General features: G+C 44.3%; 1 protein-coding gene across 1 annotated transcript in view; it reads right to left on the bottom strand.

The window, feature by feature from the left end:
* dicer1 (dicer 1, ribonuclease type III) overlaps window positions 1–15331 on the bottom strand; it is a 69362-nt gene extending 54031 nt beyond the window's left edge. The window contains exons 1-8 of the mRNA XM_083792846.1: window positions 15179–15331; window positions 14063–14225; window positions 13053–13183; window positions 11848–11982; window positions 6551–6714; window positions 2720–2888; window positions 1696–1920; window positions 527–828 (exon numbers count right to left, since the gene is read on the bottom strand). Coding sequence (XP_083648972.1) covers window positions 527–828; window positions 1696–1920; window positions 2720–2888; window positions 6551–6714; window positions 11848–11982; window positions 13053–13183; window positions 14063–14225; window positions 15179–15292 — 1403 coding nt within the window. The 5' untranslated portion in view covers window positions 15293–15331. The remainder of the gene's footprint in view (window positions 1–526; window positions 829–1695; window positions 1921–2719; window positions 2889–6550; window positions 6715–11847; window positions 11983–13052; window positions 13184–14062; window positions 14226–15178) is intronic.
* Between the last annotated feature and the right edge of the window lie 6412 nt (window positions 15332–21743).

Genomic DNA, 21743 nt, shown 5'->3' with positions numbered 1-21743 from the left:
TTTGAATTTTTGAATTGTTTTTCATCATTTTTGAGTATGGGCTATAGCCCATATCGTACGGCATACTATAGCACGCCGTTTTTCATCATTTTTGAGGATTTGAAAAAAAAATAAAAATAAAAAAAACATGGGTTATAGCCCATCGTTTTTTGAATTTTTAAATATTGTTTTATCCTCGTTTTTCATCATTTTTGAACATGGGCTATAGCCCATATCATACAGCATACTATAGCACGCCGTTTTTCATCATCTTTGAGGATTTGAAAAAAAAAATCTAAAATTAAAAAAACATGGGTTATAGCCCATCGTTTTTTTAATTTTTTAATTTTTTTTTAACCTCGTTTTTCATCGTTTTTTACCATGGGCTATATAGCCCATATCATACAGCATACTATAGCACGCCGTTTTTCATCATTTTTGAGGATTTGAAAAAAAATCAAAAATTCTAAAAACGATGGCCTAATATATGGTAAAAAACACCAAAAAAGGCGTTCCCGCCACAAAATGTGTTAAAAAACAGGGTTACCGGTTGAGGACGACGGCCGTGTAGCGGCGCTCCACGAAGATGATGCCGCACAGGATGTTGGTGAACGGCGAGGGGAAGTTGGCCTCTCCGCCGCCAGCGCCCCCGGCGCCCCCCCTCTCCTTGGCCCCCTCCGCCCCCCCTCCACCCCCGCCGCCGCCCCCCTCCTCGTCTTCGTCTTCGTCCTCGGAGTCGCTCCAGGAGACGTAGTTGTCCTGGTTGCGGTTGTTGTACCACTCCACGCTCTCAAACTGCTGCCGCTCGAACGGCTTGTACTCGTGGAGGATCTCCAGCAGCCGTAGCACCTGGGGGGGGGGGGGGACAGAAAGTCGTCGATTAAAGGTTTTATGACATTCATTTTCATTTATTTTTATTTTAGGTTTTATGACCTCAATTACACCCAAAAAACCTGAACTTTGAACATTCAGTGGATTTTCTGTGGTCTGAAGTTTTCTTTGGGGTTTTTTGGGCCTTTTGAGCTACAATGAAAACAGGCAACACAGTGAAACAGTGACATCTGCTGGCAAATCCCATTGACATATATGGGATTTGCAGGCTCTTACATCACTTACTGCCGGCAAATCAGAGCACCTGTTTGAGCCAGAAAACCCCAGATCACAGAAAGTCTACTGAATGTTAAAAGTTCATGTTTTTTGGGTGCAATTGAGATTAAAAACCTAAAAGAAACAAGAATTCCAAAACCTTTTTTTTAATGTCACAATCCCTTTAACCCATAGAGTATATATGAATAGAGACGGCACCCAGAGGAAACCCAGAGGCCAAATGGACATAGTGGCCGAATGAATGTATTGCAGCGCTGGGCCCCAAACACACCTGCACCCTGGGTGCGTTTTTAATTCACTAGTAAATGAATTATAAATGTATAATTTGTTAAATTGGAAAAAAGGGCTTCGTTAAGACCTCCATATTCTTATGGTCAATGCCTGTGTGACAAGTGGGAGTGATTGGTGCAGGCAGTGAGGAGCTACGGCAGTCACAGTGACACACAGACAGACATTCAGACATTGTCAGAATTATAGTATGATGATGATGATGATGATGATGATGATGATTTAGACCTGAAAAACGATTCTAAAAAGGTCAGAAAAAAACATTTCTATGTTCTATGTCAGTACTGAACTGTACTGTACTGTACTGTACTGTAAGCGTACCTTTGGCGTGACGAAGCGCAGGTCGAGGGAGGCGGGGCTGAAGTGCTCCTCACAGAGCGCGTGGACCTTGCGTAGCGCCGTGTCGGTGAGCAGCAGGAACTTGCGGTGTAGCTCCTCCTGTTCATGTTTAACGTACTTCTGCAGCTCGCGGACCATGATGCCCGCCGCCTTGTCGGCGCACCACGGACCCAGAACCTGCAGCACCGCCCGGCAGTCGCCCAGGACCTGTGAGGGGGAGGAGGGTTAGGCATGACGTCAAGATTTTAAATTAAAAATGCCTTTTTAAAATGTATTTTTTTCTGGAAAAACCTCATGTTTCTATATCAGTGGTTCTCAATATTCTATGTCAAGGTACCCAAAAAATGATATGTAATATACCCCCCCCCCCCCCCCCATCTGAAAATATGTTGTTCCAGGGACCCCTTCCCCCCAGAAGCAAAGATTTGAGTTAAAACTTAAACTCTGAAAGAATTATATATATATATATATATATATATATATATATATATATATATATATATATATATATATATATATATATATATATATATTCAAATTTATTTGAGGCACATTTTCATGATTTTTCATACTCGGTATAGTATTGATTTCAGATGTTAGGATTCAAAACCCGCTTTAATTACGTCATGACTACGGTAGTATTAAATGACAAGTACTTAATGACTAGTATCTTTTTGTGTCCAATGTAGTTATGATAACGGTTCATAAAAGTTAACATAACTAACTTATAATTAACATAACTCTAACCTGTTTGGATATGAAGGTGGGGGGTGGGGGTCTCTAACCTGTTTGGATATGAAGGTGGGGTCTCTAACCTGTTTGGATATGAAGGTGGGGGTCTCTAACCTGTTTGGATATGAAGGTGGGGGGTGGGGGTCTCTAACCTGTTTGGATATGAAGGTGGGGTCTCTAACCTGTTTGGATATGAAGGTGGGGGTCTCTAACCTGTTTGGATATGAAGGTGGGGTCTCTAACCTGTTTGGATATGAAGGTGGGGGTCTCTAACCTGTTTGGATATGAAGGTAGGGTCCCGGTCCTCCCGGGCGGCGGACAGGTTGCAGTCGTTGAGGAAGTGGATGGCCTCGTCCAGCTCGGCCAGAAGGTGCTTGGAGAGGCCGCTCTTGTCGGCGTAGACGCCACAGTCCAACACCACCTCTCTGGGCTGAGAGGCGTACCTGCAAGATGACATTAAACACTTCTTTTTAGAATACCCCTCAACAATGTTCCCCCTAAAAGGTGCGCCCGTGCGCACGCTCACACATGGCCAAATGCTCTCGTGCACATCTGAATACTGTCGCGCACAGACCTAAGGCACAGCCGCTGCTATATAAAAAAAAGTGTCCCCTCCAGTCGGATCGAAGTGTGGATAAAAGCACGGCTGTGCAACGAGAGGGGGACGTACGTTAGCTTCGCGTTAGCTAACGTGGTTATCACTACAGCACAACAAGCCTCCAGTCCGGTGTACTTGTGAATGAAACATGTGGAAGCTAACATTAATCTCTAGGGTCTAGCTTCATATGGAACCTCTATGTAATTCTCCAATCTGTTAATACATATTTCAATCAATCAATCCCTCTGCTATGTAGAGCTACATACCCCATAGCTGGAGTAGTAGGGGCCATAAGGGGCTGCTGACATTCGACAATCTGAGAAATTAGGAGTTCAAAGACACACCAACAAACTCGTCTTAGTGTGTGTGTGTGTGTGTGTGTGTGTGTGTGTGTGTGTGTGTGTGTGTGTGTGTGTGTGTGTGTGTCAATAAAGTTTATACGTTTTCTCATGCCCCCCATGTAATGCACAATTGAGCATTCATATATCAGTCGTTCTCAACATGTGGGTCCCCACATGATTTGGGGGTGGGGGGAGGACCCCAGATGACAGTGAAGGACTTTTAAGACTTTTATAAAAAAAAAGGCTCTAAAAGAAAAATACCTTCATCAAAAGTAATCAGCAAACCATACTGGTCAAAAATTTGCCAGATTATTAAATAATAAAGAAAGAGGCAACAATTGTGAAAATACCCGACCTACAAGTTCACAACAAGCTTGTAGATCTGCTATTTTCACAATATTTGTAATATCTGTTGCTTGTCTGGGTGGAGGGTCCCCAGTTCAAATATGATTACTTTGAGGGGGTCACAGCATGAAAAAGTTGAGAACCACTGATATGTAGACTAACTGAATATTCCTAACATTGCTAACCTACCACCTTGATATAAAATAAAAATGTTGTAACTTGTAGTGCGTAACTTCATGTAACTATTCATTGATTCACTCGTATACCAAAATCCATTTGGAAAAAAGAAAAAAATCACACCTGTGTGAAGTGAGGGACGCTCACTTCACATTATCTAACGTTTGGATAGTTGGTGTCGAGGTGACGTATGATTGCTCAGTAGTTGCTGATGTTTGCTCAGGAGGTTTGAGTGTTTGCTCAGACCGAAAGAAAATTAGAGGGAACATTGCCCCTCACGGAAAAGCGCTATTCAGTATTTTAGCCGTGACGTGAGCGCCCCCTCCTGAGATACTTCCGGGTCCTACTTTTGTGTCGCTTTTGTGTCCCCATGGAGTTATACTGTGACGCTCCGTCGGACTAAATCTGAGACGAAAACCACGACGAAAGTCTCATTTTACCGCTTTCCTCGCAACAACAAAGCTGCGCTGCTCTCCAAAATCTGACTGTGACAGGCCGTCTGCCCCACATGGAATACTATCGCCATTTTATTTTATTGTGTCAACTAAATCCTCATAATGCAAACTAGATTCAACATACTCAAGCCTGCACACATTCTAAATATACCCCAGAAATATTTTACCGATCAAATGGACTGTTGCCACCTTCAATAATAATGATAATAATAGTCTTTATTGTCTCCACATCATATATTTTTGTTGTCATGGACACTTGTACAAAACATTAATAATTCCACTCGAGTTGGAAGCATTAAGACCCATTTTAACCCTCAATGGCTTCCTTTCTGAAAAATAACGTCACTGTAAAAAGATTCACGCGTTTAGATATTCTATTTACAATGAGATGCGGACGGGAGCTGGTGCCACTTGGACCCGGACGTAACGTAGCACTACAAAATGACGTCGGACTTAAATACTGAATTGTGGATCCCACCACAGCTCTAGGAAAAACCTACAAGCTCGTAGCGCGGCACTCGGTGGCGCGCTACGAGCTTTTAGATCTGCTATTTTTCAATAGCTAAAGTATAACATAATGCCAATGGGCTAAAGGTCCGGTGTGTGGCGGGCCTACCGGTCCAGAACCACCAGGTCAGTATAACATAATGTGGACCTACCGGTCCAGAACCACCAGGTCAGTATAACATAATGGACCTACCGGTCCAGAACCACCAGGTCAGTATAACATAATGTGGACCTACCGGTCCAGAACCACCAGGTCAGTATAACATAATGGACCTACCGGTCCAGAACCACCAGGTCAGTATAACACAATGGACCTACCGGTCCAGAACCACCAGGTCAGTATAACATAATGCGGGCCTACCGGTCCAGAACCACCAGGTCAGTATAACATAATGACCTACCGGTCCAGAACCACCAGGTCAGTATAACATAATGACCTACCGGTCCAGAACCACCAGGTCAGTATAACATAATGGGCCTACCGGTCCAGAACCACCAGGTCAGTATAACATAATGGACCTACCGGTCCAGAACCACCAGGTCAGTATAACATAATGGACCTACCGGTCCAGAACCACCAGGTCAGTATAACATAATGGACCTACCGGTCCAGAACCACCAGGTCAGTATAACATAATGGACCTACCGGTCCAGAACCACCAGGTCAGTATAACACAATGGACCTACCGGTCCAGAACCACCAGGTCAGTATAACATAATGGACCTACCGGTCCAGAACCACCAGGTCAGTATAACATAATGGACCTACCGGTCCAGAACCACCAGGTCAGTATAACACAATGGACCTACCGGTCCAGAACCACCAGGTCAGTATAACATAATGGACCTACCGGTCCAGAACCACCAGGTCAGTATAACACAATGGACCTACCGGTCCAGAACCACCAGGTCAGTATAACATAATGGACCTACCGGTCCAGAACCACCAGGTCAGTATAACATAATGGACCTACCGGTCCAGAACCACCAGGTCAGTATAACATAATGGACCTACCGGTCCAGAACCACCAGGTCAGTATAACATAATGGACCTACCGGTCCAGAACCACCAGGTCAGTATAACACAATGGACCTACCGGTCCAGAACCACCAGGTCAGTATAACATAATGGACCTACCGGTCCAGAACCACCAGGTCAGTATAACATAATGCAGGCCTACCGGTCCAGAACCACCAGGTCAGTATAACATAATGGACCTACCGGTCCAGAACCACCAGGTCAGTATAACATAATGGACCTACCGGTCCAGAACCACCAGGTCAGTATAACATAATGGACCTACCGGTCCAGAACCACCAGGTCAGTATAACATAATGGACCTACCGGTCCAGAACCACCAGGTCAGTATAACATAATGGACCTACCGGTCCAGAACCACCAGGTCAGTATAACACAATGGACCTACCGGTCCAGAACCACCAGGTCAGTATAACATAATGGACCTACCGGTCCAGAACCACCAGGTCAGTATAACATAATGGACCTACCGGTCCAGAACCACCAGGTCAGTATAACATAATGGACCTACCGGTCCAGAACCACCAGGTCAGTATAACATAATGGACCTACCGGTCCAGAACCACCAGGTCAGTATAACATAATGGGTTAAAGGCCTACCGGTCCAGAACCACCAGGTCAGTGTAACATAAAGCGGGCCTACCGGTCCAGAACCACCAGGTCCGTGGCCGTCTCTGCGTTGCTCCTCAGGATGCGCTCCAGGTTCAGGATCTTCTGCTCCAGCTCCGACGGGTCGCACTTCCCGTTCAGGATGGAGGCGGTGAGGCCCAGGATACGAGGAGGGCTCTGGGAGGAGCCCTCACACAGCTGGGGGGAGGGGGGGGGGGGGGGGGGAGAAGGGGAGGGGGACACAGAGGTTGTTAGGTGGGTGTGAGATGGAGGGTGACTGATTTAAGCATTCACACCTGGCAGTGTTGTTTCTGTCGACTAAAACTAAGACGAAAAATGTTCGTCGACTACCTTTTTCCACTGAAGAAAACTAAATGGAAACTAAATGAAAACTAAGCTGTGATGACTAAAACTAAGACTAAATATACTGACAATTTCGTCGACAAATAAAAACTAGAATAAAATGTTAGTAAGGGACTAGTGGACAAGAGATCCACTATAAGTCATTTTACTCTTGGTTGCATGCTGAAAATAGCTGATCTACAAGCTCACAACGCGTCGCAACGCGTTTTCAGCAAGTGTAAAAACACTCATTACGACGGCATCAAGGCCCACCAAAACACATTTTAGATTTAGTCGACTAAAATCGTATGACATTTAGTCGACTAAAACTAGACTAACACTAAGACATTTCCAGGTGACTAAAATGTGACTAAAACTAAATGAAGTTTCAGTCGAAAGACTATGACTAAACTAAAATCGAAATTTGCTGCCAAAAACAACACTGGGTGGGTGTGAGATGGAGGGTGACTGATTTAAGCAGTCACACCTGGCCTGAGTCAAACTAGAACTGGACTCAGAGCTGGGTGTGGCTGCGCACCTGTTCAAGGCACAACAGGTTAAATCAGTCATCTCCACAAACACTCAGGAGAGATAGCCTCTGTCCGGACAGTGGAGGGATCGCCTCTCCTGTGTAAGGTCATATTATGGTGTATAATTCCCTGCACATGAAGGAATAAAAAGACAAACTCAAGGAAGCTGCCCTGTGTTGTGTCCTTCCTTGCCCTGGGTAGTGACTACTCTGTCACAGTGAGGTTATTAACCGATTAGCCGGCTTTGGTGGAAATATACCGTCATTTATAATCCAAATGTTGTCTGCTTTCGGCAGAATTCTCTGTCAGTTAACACAATCATTCCCGGGATTCCTTCAAAATAGGAGCTCTGGGGTGCCGGAAATACATGGCTGCTTTTACTCTGAATATGTACCCCCATTTAATGCCATTTCTATCTTTGGGACCCCAATTCATATTGTAAAATCAATGTTGGACCCATTAGGGTCCTTTTGGTTCCATTTGTACACTCTCAGAGTTACATACCCATAAGGGTCCATTTGTACACTCTCAGAGTTACATACCCATAAGGGTCCATTTGTACACTCTCAGAGTTACAGACCCATAAGGGTCCATTTGTACACTCTCAGAGTTACAGACCCATAAGGGCCCATTTGTACACTCTCAGAGTTACATACCCATAAGGGTCCATTTGTACACTCTCAGAGTTACAGACCCATAAGGGTCCATTTGTACACTCTCAGAGTTACATAACCATAAGGGTCCATTTGTACACTCTCAGAGTTACATACCCATAAGGGTCCATTTGTACACTCAGAGTTACATACCCATTAGGGTCCATTTGTACACTCTCAGAGTTACAGACCCATAAGGGTCCATTTGTACACTCTCAGAGTTACAGACCCATAAGGGTCCATTTGTACACTCTCAGAGTTACATACCCATAAGGGTCCATGTGTACACTCTCAGAGTTACAGACCCATTAGGGTCCATTTGTACACTCTCAGAGTTACAGACCCATAAGGGTCCATGTGTACACTCTCAGAGTTACATACCCATAAGGGTCCATGTGTACACTCTCAGAGTTACATACCCATAAGGGTCCATGTGTACACTCTCAGAGTTACATACCCATAAGCAGGGCTGCACATAAGTGGTGCGCCACAGCGCATGCGTCGTCAAAATTCAAAATGCGCTGTCAATCAAGCGTCGGGAAGCGCTTCTGCGTACCAACAGCTGGGGCCGCCCAGAATGATTATTATGGCCAGATTACACACTAGTACATTCTGTGGCGAGAGCGTTTCCCACCGACTGCCACTCAAAGTGGCTACTGGCCAATCACAGCACGTCTTGCGAGAGTGCACTGGCCAATTGTGGCCAATCACAGCGCATTCTTACTCCAACGAGGGAGGTTCCAAACCATGAATGCTGCTGGATTTTTCTACGGAGAAAGTTACCTGACACATTATTCTTACAGTATTACAGCCAAACTCTCGTCAAAATGTCCAAGAAGCAAGCGCCATTAAGTAACTATTTTGGTGTTCCAGCACCACCACCTCCAGAGAGACGCCAAACGGAACCACCACCTGAACCGCACAGAAAACGTGTGTTTGTGGAAAAGTGGTTGGATGATGTCGGCTGGCTCCAAACTAATGCTGAGCGCAGCGATATGTGGTGCAAACTATGCCGTGAGCATCGATAAGAACTGCACCTTTTATACAGGGATAAATAATTTCAGTCACCCAGCTTTTGATAAGCACGAACAATAGTGGAGTGGGAGGAGTGCAAAGCATTGCGGACTGGCACTGCTGCTGCACAACATGAAGCTTATCAACATGACAACAGCGTGTCCCGACATACTTTTATCATAAAGTCGGGTAGTGTACATTATTTATTTTGCACCGAGGAGCCATGTGTGTCTGACTGTGTTGACTGTGTACATCGCCTCGGCTAAAAACAAAAGGGAAGCCTGACGTATGCTTCGCCGTACGACGTGTCTTATGTTAAACAAATAGCTGATCTGCAAGCTCACAACGTGTCACCTCCGCAACACGTTGTGAGCTAGTAGATCGGCAATTTAAATAAAATAATTAAAAAAGTATCTAAATATTGCTTTGATGCTCATATTATCCGTAGGAAGCATTAAGAAGTTTGTATTAGAATATGCATATAGAGCTGGAATACACATGGACCTATAGCTGCAATTTGCAACTCTAGATTATTTTTTAATAATGGGATGAATCTAGAGTTTCAATACTATCCATTGACTCCCCAGTCCCCACTTATCCAATAAATATTGTTTTGCTATAAGTTATTCATGCTTCCCTCTTTTATCCATCCTGCGAGACGGGTCGCCGCATTTTAGGAGCACCAAGTAACTCCTCCAGGTGCTCCTCTGAGTACTAGACCAAAAAAGTTGTGTGCAGCCCTGCCCATAAGGGTCCATGTGTACACTCTCAGAGTTACATACCCATAAGGGTCCATGTGTACACTCTCAGAGTTACAGACCCATAAGGGCCCATTTGTACACTCTCAGAGTTACATACCCATAAGGGTCCATTTGTACACTCTCAGAGTTACAGACCCATAAGGGCCCATTTGTACACTCTCAGAGTTACATACCCATAAGGGTCCATTTGTACACTCTCAGAGTTACATACCCATAAGGGTCCATTTGTACACTCTCAGAGTTACATACCCATTAGGGTCCATTTGTACACTCTCAGAGTTACAGACCCATAAGGGTCCATTTGTACACTCTCAGAGTTACATACCCATTAGGGTCCATTTGTACACTCTCAGAGTTACAGACCCATAAGGGGTCCATTTGTATACACTCTCAGAGTTACATACCCATAAGGGTCCATTTGTACACTCTCAGAGTTACAGACCCATAAGGGTCTATTTGTACACTCTCAGAGTTACATACCCATAAGGGTCCATTTGTACACTCTCAGAGTTACAGACCCATAAGGGTCCATTTGTACACTCTCAGAGTTACATACCCATAAGGGTCCATTTGTACACTCTCAGAGTTACAGACCCATAAGGGTCCATTTGTACACTCTCAGAGTTACATACCCATTAGGGTCCATTTGTACACTCTCAGAGTTACATACCCATAAGGGTCCATTTGTACACTCTCAGAGTTACATACCCATAAGGGTCCATTTGTACACTCTCAGAGTTACATACCCATAAGGGTCCATTTGTACACTCTCAGAGTTACAGACCCATAAGGGTCCATTTGTACACTCTCAGAGTTACAGACCCATAAGGGTCCATTTGTACACTCTCAGAGTTACATACCCATTAGGGTCCATTTGTACACTCTCATAGTTACAGACCCCATGAGGACCCCCTGGAACTCCCTGAAGGAACCATAGGGGATCCCCGGACCCCACTTTGGGAACCACTGAAGTAAACAACTACTACATTGGATCCATAGGAACACAGGTTATTTTTTTCCCCCTCCATTTCCTGAAGCGTTTTGTCCGCGCAGACTTTATGCGGACCAAAGGGGGGAAAAAAGGGAACACCCGCACTCAACAAAATAAGTTTAAATGCTTAGCAGCAGCAGTCAAACAAACAAACGCGTTTGTTTTCGGCCCCTCTGGCCTTCGTCAGGCGTGTGTTTGTGTTTGTGAGAACGGATGTTCCATTAAATCACAGAGGGCTGCGGTGGGGCCGAGTATCAAGGATATATCATCACGTGTCGTGAAAACACAATAAACAACGCAATCAGACGTGAGCGGCCTTCTGATGCAGCTCATGTTTGGACTCAGGAACACTGGGTGTGTTTGACGAGTATGAGGTATAAAGTACAGCAGCCATGTGTTCCTAAAATAGAATGATTGGGTATTGGCCGTAAGACTGACGTTATGTATCTTTCAGGACCTTTCACTGCTTTGTCTCACTGAGAAAACTGTTGCGCCTTTCTTCGTCCTTTTTTTCTCTTCAAACTTAACTACGGTAGCGGTGGTCTCAAAAACATAAGGAAAACTTTGACTGGAAAAGACTCGCTCACCGTTACTCAATTACTCAATGGCTCTGCTCTCAGCCACCGCGGTAGATATTTTGACATTCCGTTTTTTTTATATATTTTTTATGTTGCCACTACTGTTGGAGCAGCCATAAACTACACAGGTTCATCCCGATGTGCTGGGGCATCTTTTTAATGTTAGTGTAAAGTAAAAAGCAGGTAAAAGAGTAACATTTCAGGCAGACTAAAATCAGTCACTTTTCCATTCACTGTAGTAGAAGCTTGGTGCGGGGAAACCGCAGATGTGTCGTCTCGGCCTATACAGGAAATACGTAGGCTGCGACCATGAGACCCGTTACGGAATCCGTCAATAGGTTTGGTCAGTGGGAAAAAAAGGTAGTCGACGAACATTTTTCGTCTCAGGTTTTGGTCGACGAAAACAACACCGAGTGACACGAACCTTATCACGGGGGGGGGGGGGGGGGGGGGGGGACTCACCTTCATGATGTCCTGGTATGGGTGGTCCGTGATGGCCAGGTGACACTCGTCGAACACCACCAGGTTGATTTGAGACAGTGGGAGGAATCCTTTGGTCAGAACCAGCTGGAATATGTGGCACGTCATTACCAGCACCTGGCAGGGAGTAATGTTGAGTAATGTCAAATGGTCAGCACTCCGAAGTCCGGAGCAAATATTGTTACTTTCACTCCACTGTACAATTATGTGACAACTTTAGTTACTTTGTGGATTTTGTTTATCATTATTATTATTATTACTACAAAAGATACATTAATGAAAACCCATGCTACTGCTGCTGATGAATTCATGTACTAAACCCAGGAGAAATTGAATACTGGACTACTCGCCCCGGTGCTTGCCCGTTTTTCCTCCCGGAATTTTCCCCAGTGAGGGGGATAACTTTGTAATATCCTATTGGCTGTTTGTATTCTTTTTGGAAAAATATAAAAAGATACTCCTGTGGAAAGGCTATATTATTTGACTTATATTGAACCTATAAACAATTTAGTATTATTTAGTATATGTAAGGTTTTGCCCCCTCAAATGGTACCTCGTCAGATAATCCCCACATATCCTACAACAACTTCTGTGAACAGTCTTCACTGTAGTAGCTTTTCATAAATTATATTTGTACTTAGGCTGTTCTGCTGTCATGAAAGTTTATAGTTAGAGAAATTCAAAGTCCAGCCGTCTGCTGTCCAGCCTCTCCCACCCCTCACTGGGGGAAATTCTGGGAGGAAAACAGAAACGGGGCGAGTAGTCTTGTTACCGGAGAAATTGCCCTGATGGTGTGAGTCTAACCCATTTTGGGCGGGAACCCCCTTTTGGTGTTATAAGCATTATGTTATGCTTTAGCTATTGAAAAATAGCAGATCTACAAGCTCATAGCAGGTCTGCTATTTTTTTTAAATCGTAAAAATGTAGTGCAGATCTTTGAATATATATTCTTTCACAGTGAAGGTTTTAACTCAAATCTTTGCATCTTGGGGGGGGGGGTCCCTGGAACAACATAATTTCAGGTGGCCGGGGGGGGGGGTCCTTGACATGAATATGTTTGCGAATGACTGACAGAAAAACTGTCAGAAAACTCAGGATTTAGAAGACATTTTGTAGAATGGTCCTCGGGTCTAAATGGGCTAATGTAGGCCCCTATGATGAGGCCTCCTCCTCCTCCTCCTCCGCACCTGATTTTGGGTCATCTCTCGGGTCCACTGCTGCCGCGTCCAGGCCGAGGTCTCCTCCACGCTGGTGTACTCGCCCACCTGGAGGTCCGAGTGGGTCCGGACTGTAGCCGCTTGCTGGACCACGGACTGAACTGCAAAGGCAGGGATACCATTATTACACGCAAAAAGACAAAATACTAGTCCGTCCTGGAATAGTTTCTCCCAGATCTAGGCCTCACTCACACGTGAAGCCCATCACACACAGGGTGCGCAGCGGCGCGGCACAGGCGTGGCCGCGCGGCGACGCCTGGAAAATAGAACTGGTTCTATCGGCGCGTCAGGCGAGGCGTCAGCGAGGCGTCGGACAGTGTGGGAGGCCCTTGAGACACACGCAAGAAGACACACTTGTGTCCTGTGTCTTCTGTGTGTCATGGCTGCCTGGATGCTTTTCCAATGGGAGTCACATGGTTTCATGACACAGCCTTGTTGCATGGCTGTCTTTCTACCTTTGTTTATATTGTGTTTCGTTTCCAAGATGGACGTTTTTACATAATAGATAGTTATCCCATTCTGAACGGGAACCCATTTTGGTGTCGGCATCATGTTATGCTTTAGCTATTGAAAAATAGCAGATCTACAAGCTCATATCGCGCCACCGAGTGGCGCGATACGAGCTTGTAGGTCTGCTATTTTTTGAAAAATCGAAGAACGACTGACATTTTTAGAATCTGATCTCAGGTCAGAATGGGTTAATCAGACCAGCGTGTGTCCAGTGGAAACCTCGTGTGAATCTGATCTCAGGTCAGAATGGGTTAAACAACTAGTCAACCAGTAAACTAGGCAACTAGTAAAAATGACTAGAAGTGAATTCCCTATATCAAACTGAGGGTCCTTGAAATTAAAAAGGCTAAACACCACAAATGAGTGGAGAAAAACATTAAACAGGGTGTATCATTTTTTTATATTGGTAGACAAGTACAGTAGTAACAACAGGGATGCTTTCTTTATTATCAGGTCCTTGTTTCTCTTACCTGTATTCACCAGAAACACCGTCCTCTTTCCATTTTCTCTGAAGTCTCCCCGGATTTGGTGCGAGAGTTCTTTTGTTAAGAGTACTGCAATAAACGTCTTCCCTGAGCCAGTATTCAAGCAGACAATAGTGTTGTGTTCCAGAGCTGCTTCAAGAAGTTCAACCTGTATCGGGTTGGAAATTAGAAGATAAAAAGGTTTAAAATGGATTAAGCAAGAACAAAAAGCATGGCATACATCACATATATAAAAAGTAACAGTGGAGTATTGGGCCACTTGAAATATCTCGTGTTCAGTTGACCTATCCAAAAGTATAACCATAGGGCACAAGAAAATATATGTTTTTCCACACTTGCTGGCTAAAATAGTCTCGTCCACAAATGATGTGTCGGCGTACTGCGTGTGAATTGTCAACATAAAAGGCAGTATTTTCAACAAAGTGGTGTACGGCTACCCGTCCCACCCCCCAATATAAATTGACTGCTACAATAACCTTAATAATAGAGACAATACACCATAAATCAATATGGAAGGTGTATGCATGTACTATGTGTACTATGTAAACTCTTCATTTCCACTTTCCAGCCATTCATTTGCAAAATAATTTGGGGACCCCCCCGAAATAATTTGGAAAATGAAATGAAAACAAATGGAAATGAAGTGGTTTCTTGAGGTGAACTATTAACCCATTCTGACCGGGCACCCATTTTGGTGTTGGCATCATGTTATGCTTTAGCTATTTAAAAATAGCAGATCTACAAGCTCATATCGCGCCACCGAGTGGCGCGATACGAGCTTGTAGGTCTGCTATTTTTGAAAAATCGAAGAGCGACTGACATTTTTAGAATCTGATCTCAGGTCAGAATGGGTTAATCAGACCAGTGTGTGTCCGGCGGAAACCTCGTATGAATCTGATCTCAGGTCAGAATGGGTTAACACGTGTAAAAGGTTATTTTTGTCCCTAGTTATGGTCAGGTCTTCTGCGGTCCAACGCCTCAGCCCAGATAATTGGGACCGAATAATTACACCAGCTTAAGATGTTTCACATGTCTGGGTAAAGAACAGAAACAAAGACCAGGCTTGCGGGCGTGCGGGCGGGCGGGCGGCCCCTTCCTTGCCTGATATTTCCTAGGTGTGTAGATGTTGTCATGGATGGCCTCCTGTTGCCATGGCAACCCGAAGAAAGGCCCCATGGGGGAGGACGCGGGGGTGACCAGCTGCAGGCCCGCCATGCTTCACACACACACACACACACACACACACACACACACACACACACACACACACACACACACACACACACAGAGAGAGAGAGGGGGGGGTGGAGGTAGGGGGTAGGGTGGGGGGGCTGGGCTCCTCCAAGTCGTCCACTTATCTCATTTCATCCTTCTTTTTCCTCCTGTTAAAAGTTCACTGGGGAGAGAGAGAGAGAGAGACACACACCCAAGTACAGGTTAGACTTAAGGCCTATTCATAGTCTGGTTTTTCGGTGGTGAGGTGACCACCGCTCCGGTGGTGAGGTGACCACCGCTCCGGTGGTGAGGTGACCACCGCTCCGGTGGTGAGGTGACCACCGCTCCGGTGGTGAGGTGACCACCGCTCCGGTGGTGAGGTGACCACCGCTCCGGTGGTGAGGTGACCACCGCTCCGGTGATGAGGTGACCACCGCTCCGGTGATGAGGTGACCACGGCTCCGGTGGTGAGGTGACCACCGCTCCGGTGGTGAGGTGACCACCGCTCCGGTGGTGATCTGACCACCGGAGCTGAAATAACGTTGAGCGGTGGTGAGTAAAAACAGAGAGAAGGGCTGGAGCGGTGGCGGTGGTTTGCTCTTCACCGCGGCTCAGTGACGTCATGTTGTAGTTCGGTGGTCACCTCACCACCGAAAATCCAGACTATGTATGAGCCTTTAGGGTATATGATACTGTCGGGAGAGGATGATATCGTTACGTCACGTTGTATTATTGTTTTGTAGTCGACAGGCAGGAACAACAGGCGGCAACTTTATTGAGGGGAAAAGGAAGGTTCCTTTTTTTTCTCAATAAAAGCTACAGGATATACGAGAGCTTTTATTGAGGATAAAAGGAAGGAACCTTCCTTCCTTTTCCCCTCAATAAAGTTGTCGCCTGTTGTTCCTGCCTGTCGACTACAAAACAATGACTACAACATGACGTAAAACGATATCATCCGCTCCCGACAGGATCATACAGACTTTTGAAACAGAGACCAGGCTTTCCTCCGAGGTGGTGGAAACTAAAGCCTGGTGAGGCCAGGTTAAGTTAGACTCATATCGGTGCGTGTCGCCGGGCAGAAAAAAACCCTCTTATTTCTATATTTGAGTGGTGAAACACTCCCTTACGGAGCTATGCGTGTGGCTGGCTGGCTGGCTGGGTGCGTCTGAGCACGAAAACAGCACGGTTGTTGTTTTTTAACCTTTTGAGTTTGTTTCTGTTTGTTTTTTTATCGTAAATGAACAGCCCTAGTTTATCATACCACTGCACAACACGAAAGTGCCAAAAAGCAGCAAATCTGCAGTTTTGATTTCGTCGACTAAAACTAAGACGAAAAATGGTCGTCGACTACCTTTTTTTCCACTGACGAAAACTACATGGAAACTAAATGAAAACTAAGCCACGATGGCTAAAATTAAGACTAAATATACTGACAATTTCGTCAACAAATAAAAACTACCAGACTAAAATGTTAGGAAGGGACTATAGTGGACAAGAGATCCAGTATGAGTTGTAAAGGAATCTGTGGGACATATGCTCAAAAGACAAATCATAATAATGAATAATGAGGCAACACAATAATTCAAAGTTATCGAGGATATAAGGATTTTACTCGAGTAAGAAGACAGACTTACACGAACCTGTTCATGTATGGAAACCCCAGTCTGGCTCCCAGAGTGACAAGAAACGACAGCTTATATAGCTTGCTCCCACACAGACAACCCCCCAACATAGAGCCTCAAGGCATTCACCAAATGGAACAGTGACGTCATAAAACAAGCAGCACAGGGAACAGCACCAAACTGTAACTTGGAGTATTATTAAATGTTTATCTCTAAATTTTTACAATTGTGACCAGTGCCAGTGGTTTAATATACAAGGGGGCCATGGTCATTTTTCAGTTATTTACATATTATAAAACTGCACACTGTAACCTTTCATATGATGTATTGCTCATTGAAATTGGGGGGAAAATGAAGAAGATATGACCATTTGAAACTTGTTGAACTGGAAACCAGAAGTACAGAATTTGCCCTTCTAATATTTCAGCAGTGATCTGTGACTTTAGGGGGCGCTGTTTCCCCTTCATTCCTCCATTATTCAACCAGCAGTGTTGCCATGTCTGCTTATTATAATTAGTTGGCCTTGTTTCTAAAGAAAAATAATAACATTCTTTAACATTCCAACTGTGTTAATGTGGCTAAAAACGAAAACCAAAAAAAAAAAAAAAAAGAATTGTATTTTCATCTATAACTGTATATCAACTGTGCCGACTTGTGGTTGAAATCACTGGCCTGGGACACAATTAGTTGCATACTGAAAATAGCATCCGATCTACAAGCTTGTAGATCGGATTTACCCCCCCTGGGGTTTAAGAGGCGGGACTGCGACGCTCTATATGGTGGCATTTTAGGCCTGGGGTGTACAGTAGCATAACACAGTCCCTGGGGTGTACATTAACATAACACAGTCCCTGGGGTGTACAGTAACATAACACAGTCCCTGGGGTGTACAGTAACATAACACAGTCCCTGGGGTGTACAGTAAAGTACGGTAACATGACCTGAGCAGGCAGGTTTCCACACATGGGCGTGTCGCAGCGACTGAAACGCACCGTCAACTGAGGTGTGATGCAAAACAATACGCCTTTTCAGTCTCTCTGTGTGGCGTGTAATGTGAACCGCACTGTTGTTTTTGGCAGCACATTTCCATTTCAGTTTTAGTCCATATAGTCTCTTGAATAGTTTTCATTTAGTTATTCTACTCACATTCTAGTCACCCGGAATGTTTTAGTGTTAGTCTAGTTTTAGTGGAAAAAGGAAAGGAAAGGTACTATGTTTACCCAGGGTAACTGGACTAAGCTCAATAACTTGTTTACAGCCAGGCCCTGCTCATAGAACATTTCATGGTAGGGGGTTCAATGCCTTGCTCAAGGGCACTTCAGCGGTGGTAATTTTAATGTGCCGGTCCGGGGATACGAACTAGCGACCTTCAAGATATCAAGACCGCTCCGCAAACCGTTCGGCCACCGCTGCTCCCAATGTTCTAAATATACAGTTGATTTAGTGGACTAAAATGTATTTTGGCCGGACCTTGATGCCGTCGTAATGACTGATTTTTTTTGTTCACTTGCTGAAAATAGCTTATCTAGAAGCCCACAACGATTGTGAGCTTGTATATCAGCTATTTTCAGCATGCAACCAAGTGTAAATTGACTTATACTGGATCTCTTGTCCACTAGTCCCTTCCTAACATTTTTTTTTTTTTTTTTTTTGACGAAATTGTCAGTATATATTTAGTCTTAGTTTTAGTCATCATAGGTTAGTTTTCATTTAGTTTGTGAAAAAAGGTAGCCGACGAAAAAATTTCGTCTTAGTTTTAGTCGACGAAATCAACACTGCTGTGTGGCGTGTGTAATGTGAAACGTTTTGGTGTTAGCACTATGCTATGCTTTAGCTATTGAAAAATAGCAGATCTACAAGCTCATAGCTTGTAGGTCTGCAATTTTTGAAAAATCGAAGAGCGACTGACATAGAAGACATTTTTAGAATCTGATCTCAGGTCAGAATGAAAACTGTCAGGATGTAGAAGACATTTTTAGAATCTGATCTCAGGTCAGAATGGGTTACGGTATACTCACAGGTAGGGCCAGAGGTACCGGGCAGGCAAATAGCACTTAATCTGGGCTTCATGATAGATTAATTATCCCTCGATCAACTCCTGACGAGGTGCCCCGCCTGCATCTCCCTCCCGCTCGGCTCGCAGCTTGACCTGACCTGGCAACGCACAGAATGGGAACAATGAGCCTGACCTGACCTGGCAACGCACAGAATGGGGACAATGAGCATAAAAACATAACATCTCATGGGCTGTATTTTGCGTGTCTTAAGTACCAGGTCTTATTCCCTAACTTGAGTAAACTATAAGACCTGGAGGCGTGATCAATGCCATTTGGCTATTCTGAGTGTCCAAAGAGCATTGATCACGCCTCCAGGTCTTTAGTTTACTCAAGTTAGGGAATAAGACCTGGTACTTAAGACACGCAAAATACAGCCCCATGACTCCAAAGTTTGAATGAAGCCGTTCCAAGTGTTTTAGCTGCTGTTACACATACAGTACAGCCAAACCAGTTGGGAGAATAATTCACAGATTCATTTCATTCATTCATTTATAGTCGAAAAGGAAAGGAAAGGTACTATGTTTACCCAGGGTAACTGGACTAAGCTCAAGAACTTGTTTACAGCCAGGCCCTGCTCATAGAACATTTCATGGTAGAGGTTCAATGTCTTGTCCAATAAGGGCACTTCAGCGGTGGTCATTTTAACGTGCCGGTCCCGGGGATACGAACTAGCGACCTTCCGATATCAAGACCGCTCGGCAAACTGTTCGGCCACCGCTGCCTCGAGACAATTTCTGAGATCATTCACATTTGTGGAAGACGCTTCTAAGCGTGTATTCTGTTGCTAGTTTGACCACCACAAATACTGAAGAATTACAGATCTACAAAGCTCACAACTGAAGACATTCCGGCTACTATGGAATCCAAATGACCTAAACTTGGACTATATGAATGGGCCTTGACAAATGTATTCATCTACTAATTTACTTGATGAGACTATAATGGCCCTGAAGATAAGCACAGGTGATTCCACTGAATTTGCACAATCTCAGAGGAACTTCCCCGGCCTTCCCACTGGCCTCCGTTTCACATTCACGATAAAAATCAGGACTCCGTAATCCCTTTATTTACCAAACAAGTGCAGCAGGATGTGTGGATGGAAGTCTGACGGGCCGAGAGAGAAACGTTCAAGGTGAAGATGATGTCAGGGTGGAAACACAACAACACGTGCAATGATTTAACCCATTTAGACCTTGAGGACGATTCTACAAAATGTCTTCTAAATCCTGACAGTTTTCTTGAAAAATCCCAATGTTTCTATGTCAGTCGTTCTCACACGTTTTCATGTCAAGGACCCCCAAAAATATATGTAATATAGGCCGCCGACCCCCATCTGAAAATATGTTGTTCCAGGAACCCCCCCCCCACAGAAGCAAAAATGTGAGCAAAAAACGTTCGCTCTGAAAGAATATAAATATATATTCAAAGATTTGCACTACATTTTCCCCTTTTTTTTCAAAAATAGCAGACCTACAAGCTCATAGCGCGGCACTCTGTGCCGCGCTATGAGCTTGTAGATCTGCTATTTTCCAATAGCTAGAGTATTAAAACACCAAAAGGGGTTCCCGTCCAGAATGGCTTAAACTCTGATAACATCCTCCCCAGTTTGGCAGGTCCAAGGAGAAAACAACATGGCCACTCTCCAGCTAACCAGCTACATCTTGAATAATCGTCTCTGTCGAGGTGGAAACCTCATTCATACGTCCGAAAACTGGTACTTTTTCAGGATTCAAATTCAGAAGTAGCAATAGTAACAGATGGACGGGCTCAAAACGTGTCACTTCGCGGCGAGTTTCGAGCTTGCGGAACTGCTACTATTGCTGCTTTAGTAAGATCAAGTGAAGGCGTTAATTTCAGAGAAATCACCGGACAAGATCAATAATATTTTTATTGGAACAGAATGTTAGAAGAAACCAATCTTACCTCTCTGTGCAGAAGGGCAGTAATGGTGGGACTTGGAACTGGGGTTGCTCCGCTCTGTGAGAAGACAAACAGAATAGATGGCTGAGAAGGCTGACTTTTGACCACTCTTTTGACTCTGTTTTGACACGTTTTCAAGGCTATTTTTTGAAAAGGCTTCAATAACATTTATTAGATTTACACTTGGCTTCATGGCTTATAAATTCAACGTTCTCAAATAGAAACTTTAATCAAACCCAGAGGGTGTTTTTTTCTTTCTTTTTTTATGAAGTTTTTGTCGAAACATCACTGTATTATCATACTAGCCTGGCTAATAAGCCAGACCGAATCAGCCGTTGGCAAAAGAACTTGCCTACGACAGTGTGATTTGAGTCTGGGTTATTAGCCAGGCTATTATCATACATCATCTCATTCTGGCCAAATCACAATTTGTGTCCTCACTGTTGTCTTCAATGTTTAGTGTTGAAGACACCAGCTCAGTGGCCTTGTGGTTAGAGTGTCCGCCCTGAAACTGGGAGGCCTGGGTTCGATATTCAAAGACTGTAAAAATGGGACCCAATGCCTCCCTGCTTGGCACTCAGCATCAAAAGGGTTGGATTAAATATCATAAGATTTTAGTCGACTAAATCTACAGTTGATTTAGTCGACTAAAATATATTTTGGCAGGCCCCAACAGTAATGATTTTTTTTACACTTGCTGAAAACAGCCGATCTACAAGCTCACAACGCGTTGCGGCTTGTAGATCAGCTATTTTCAACCAAGTGTAAAATGACTTATACTGGATCTCTTGTCCACTATAGTCCCTTCCTAAAAATATTAGTTTTTATTTGTTGACGAAATTGTCAGTATAT

The sequence above is a fragment of the Protomyctophum parallelum genome, assembly GCF_964188405.1.
Source record: "Protomyctophum parallelum genome assembly, chromosome: 20".
NCBI classification, from domain to species: Eukaryota; Metazoa; Chordata; class Actinopteri; order Myctophiformes; family Myctophidae; genus Protomyctophum; species Protomyctophum parallelum.
The sequence above is the reverse complement of the archived record's forward strand: the minus strand, read 5'-3'. Positions and strand labels throughout refer to the sequence as shown.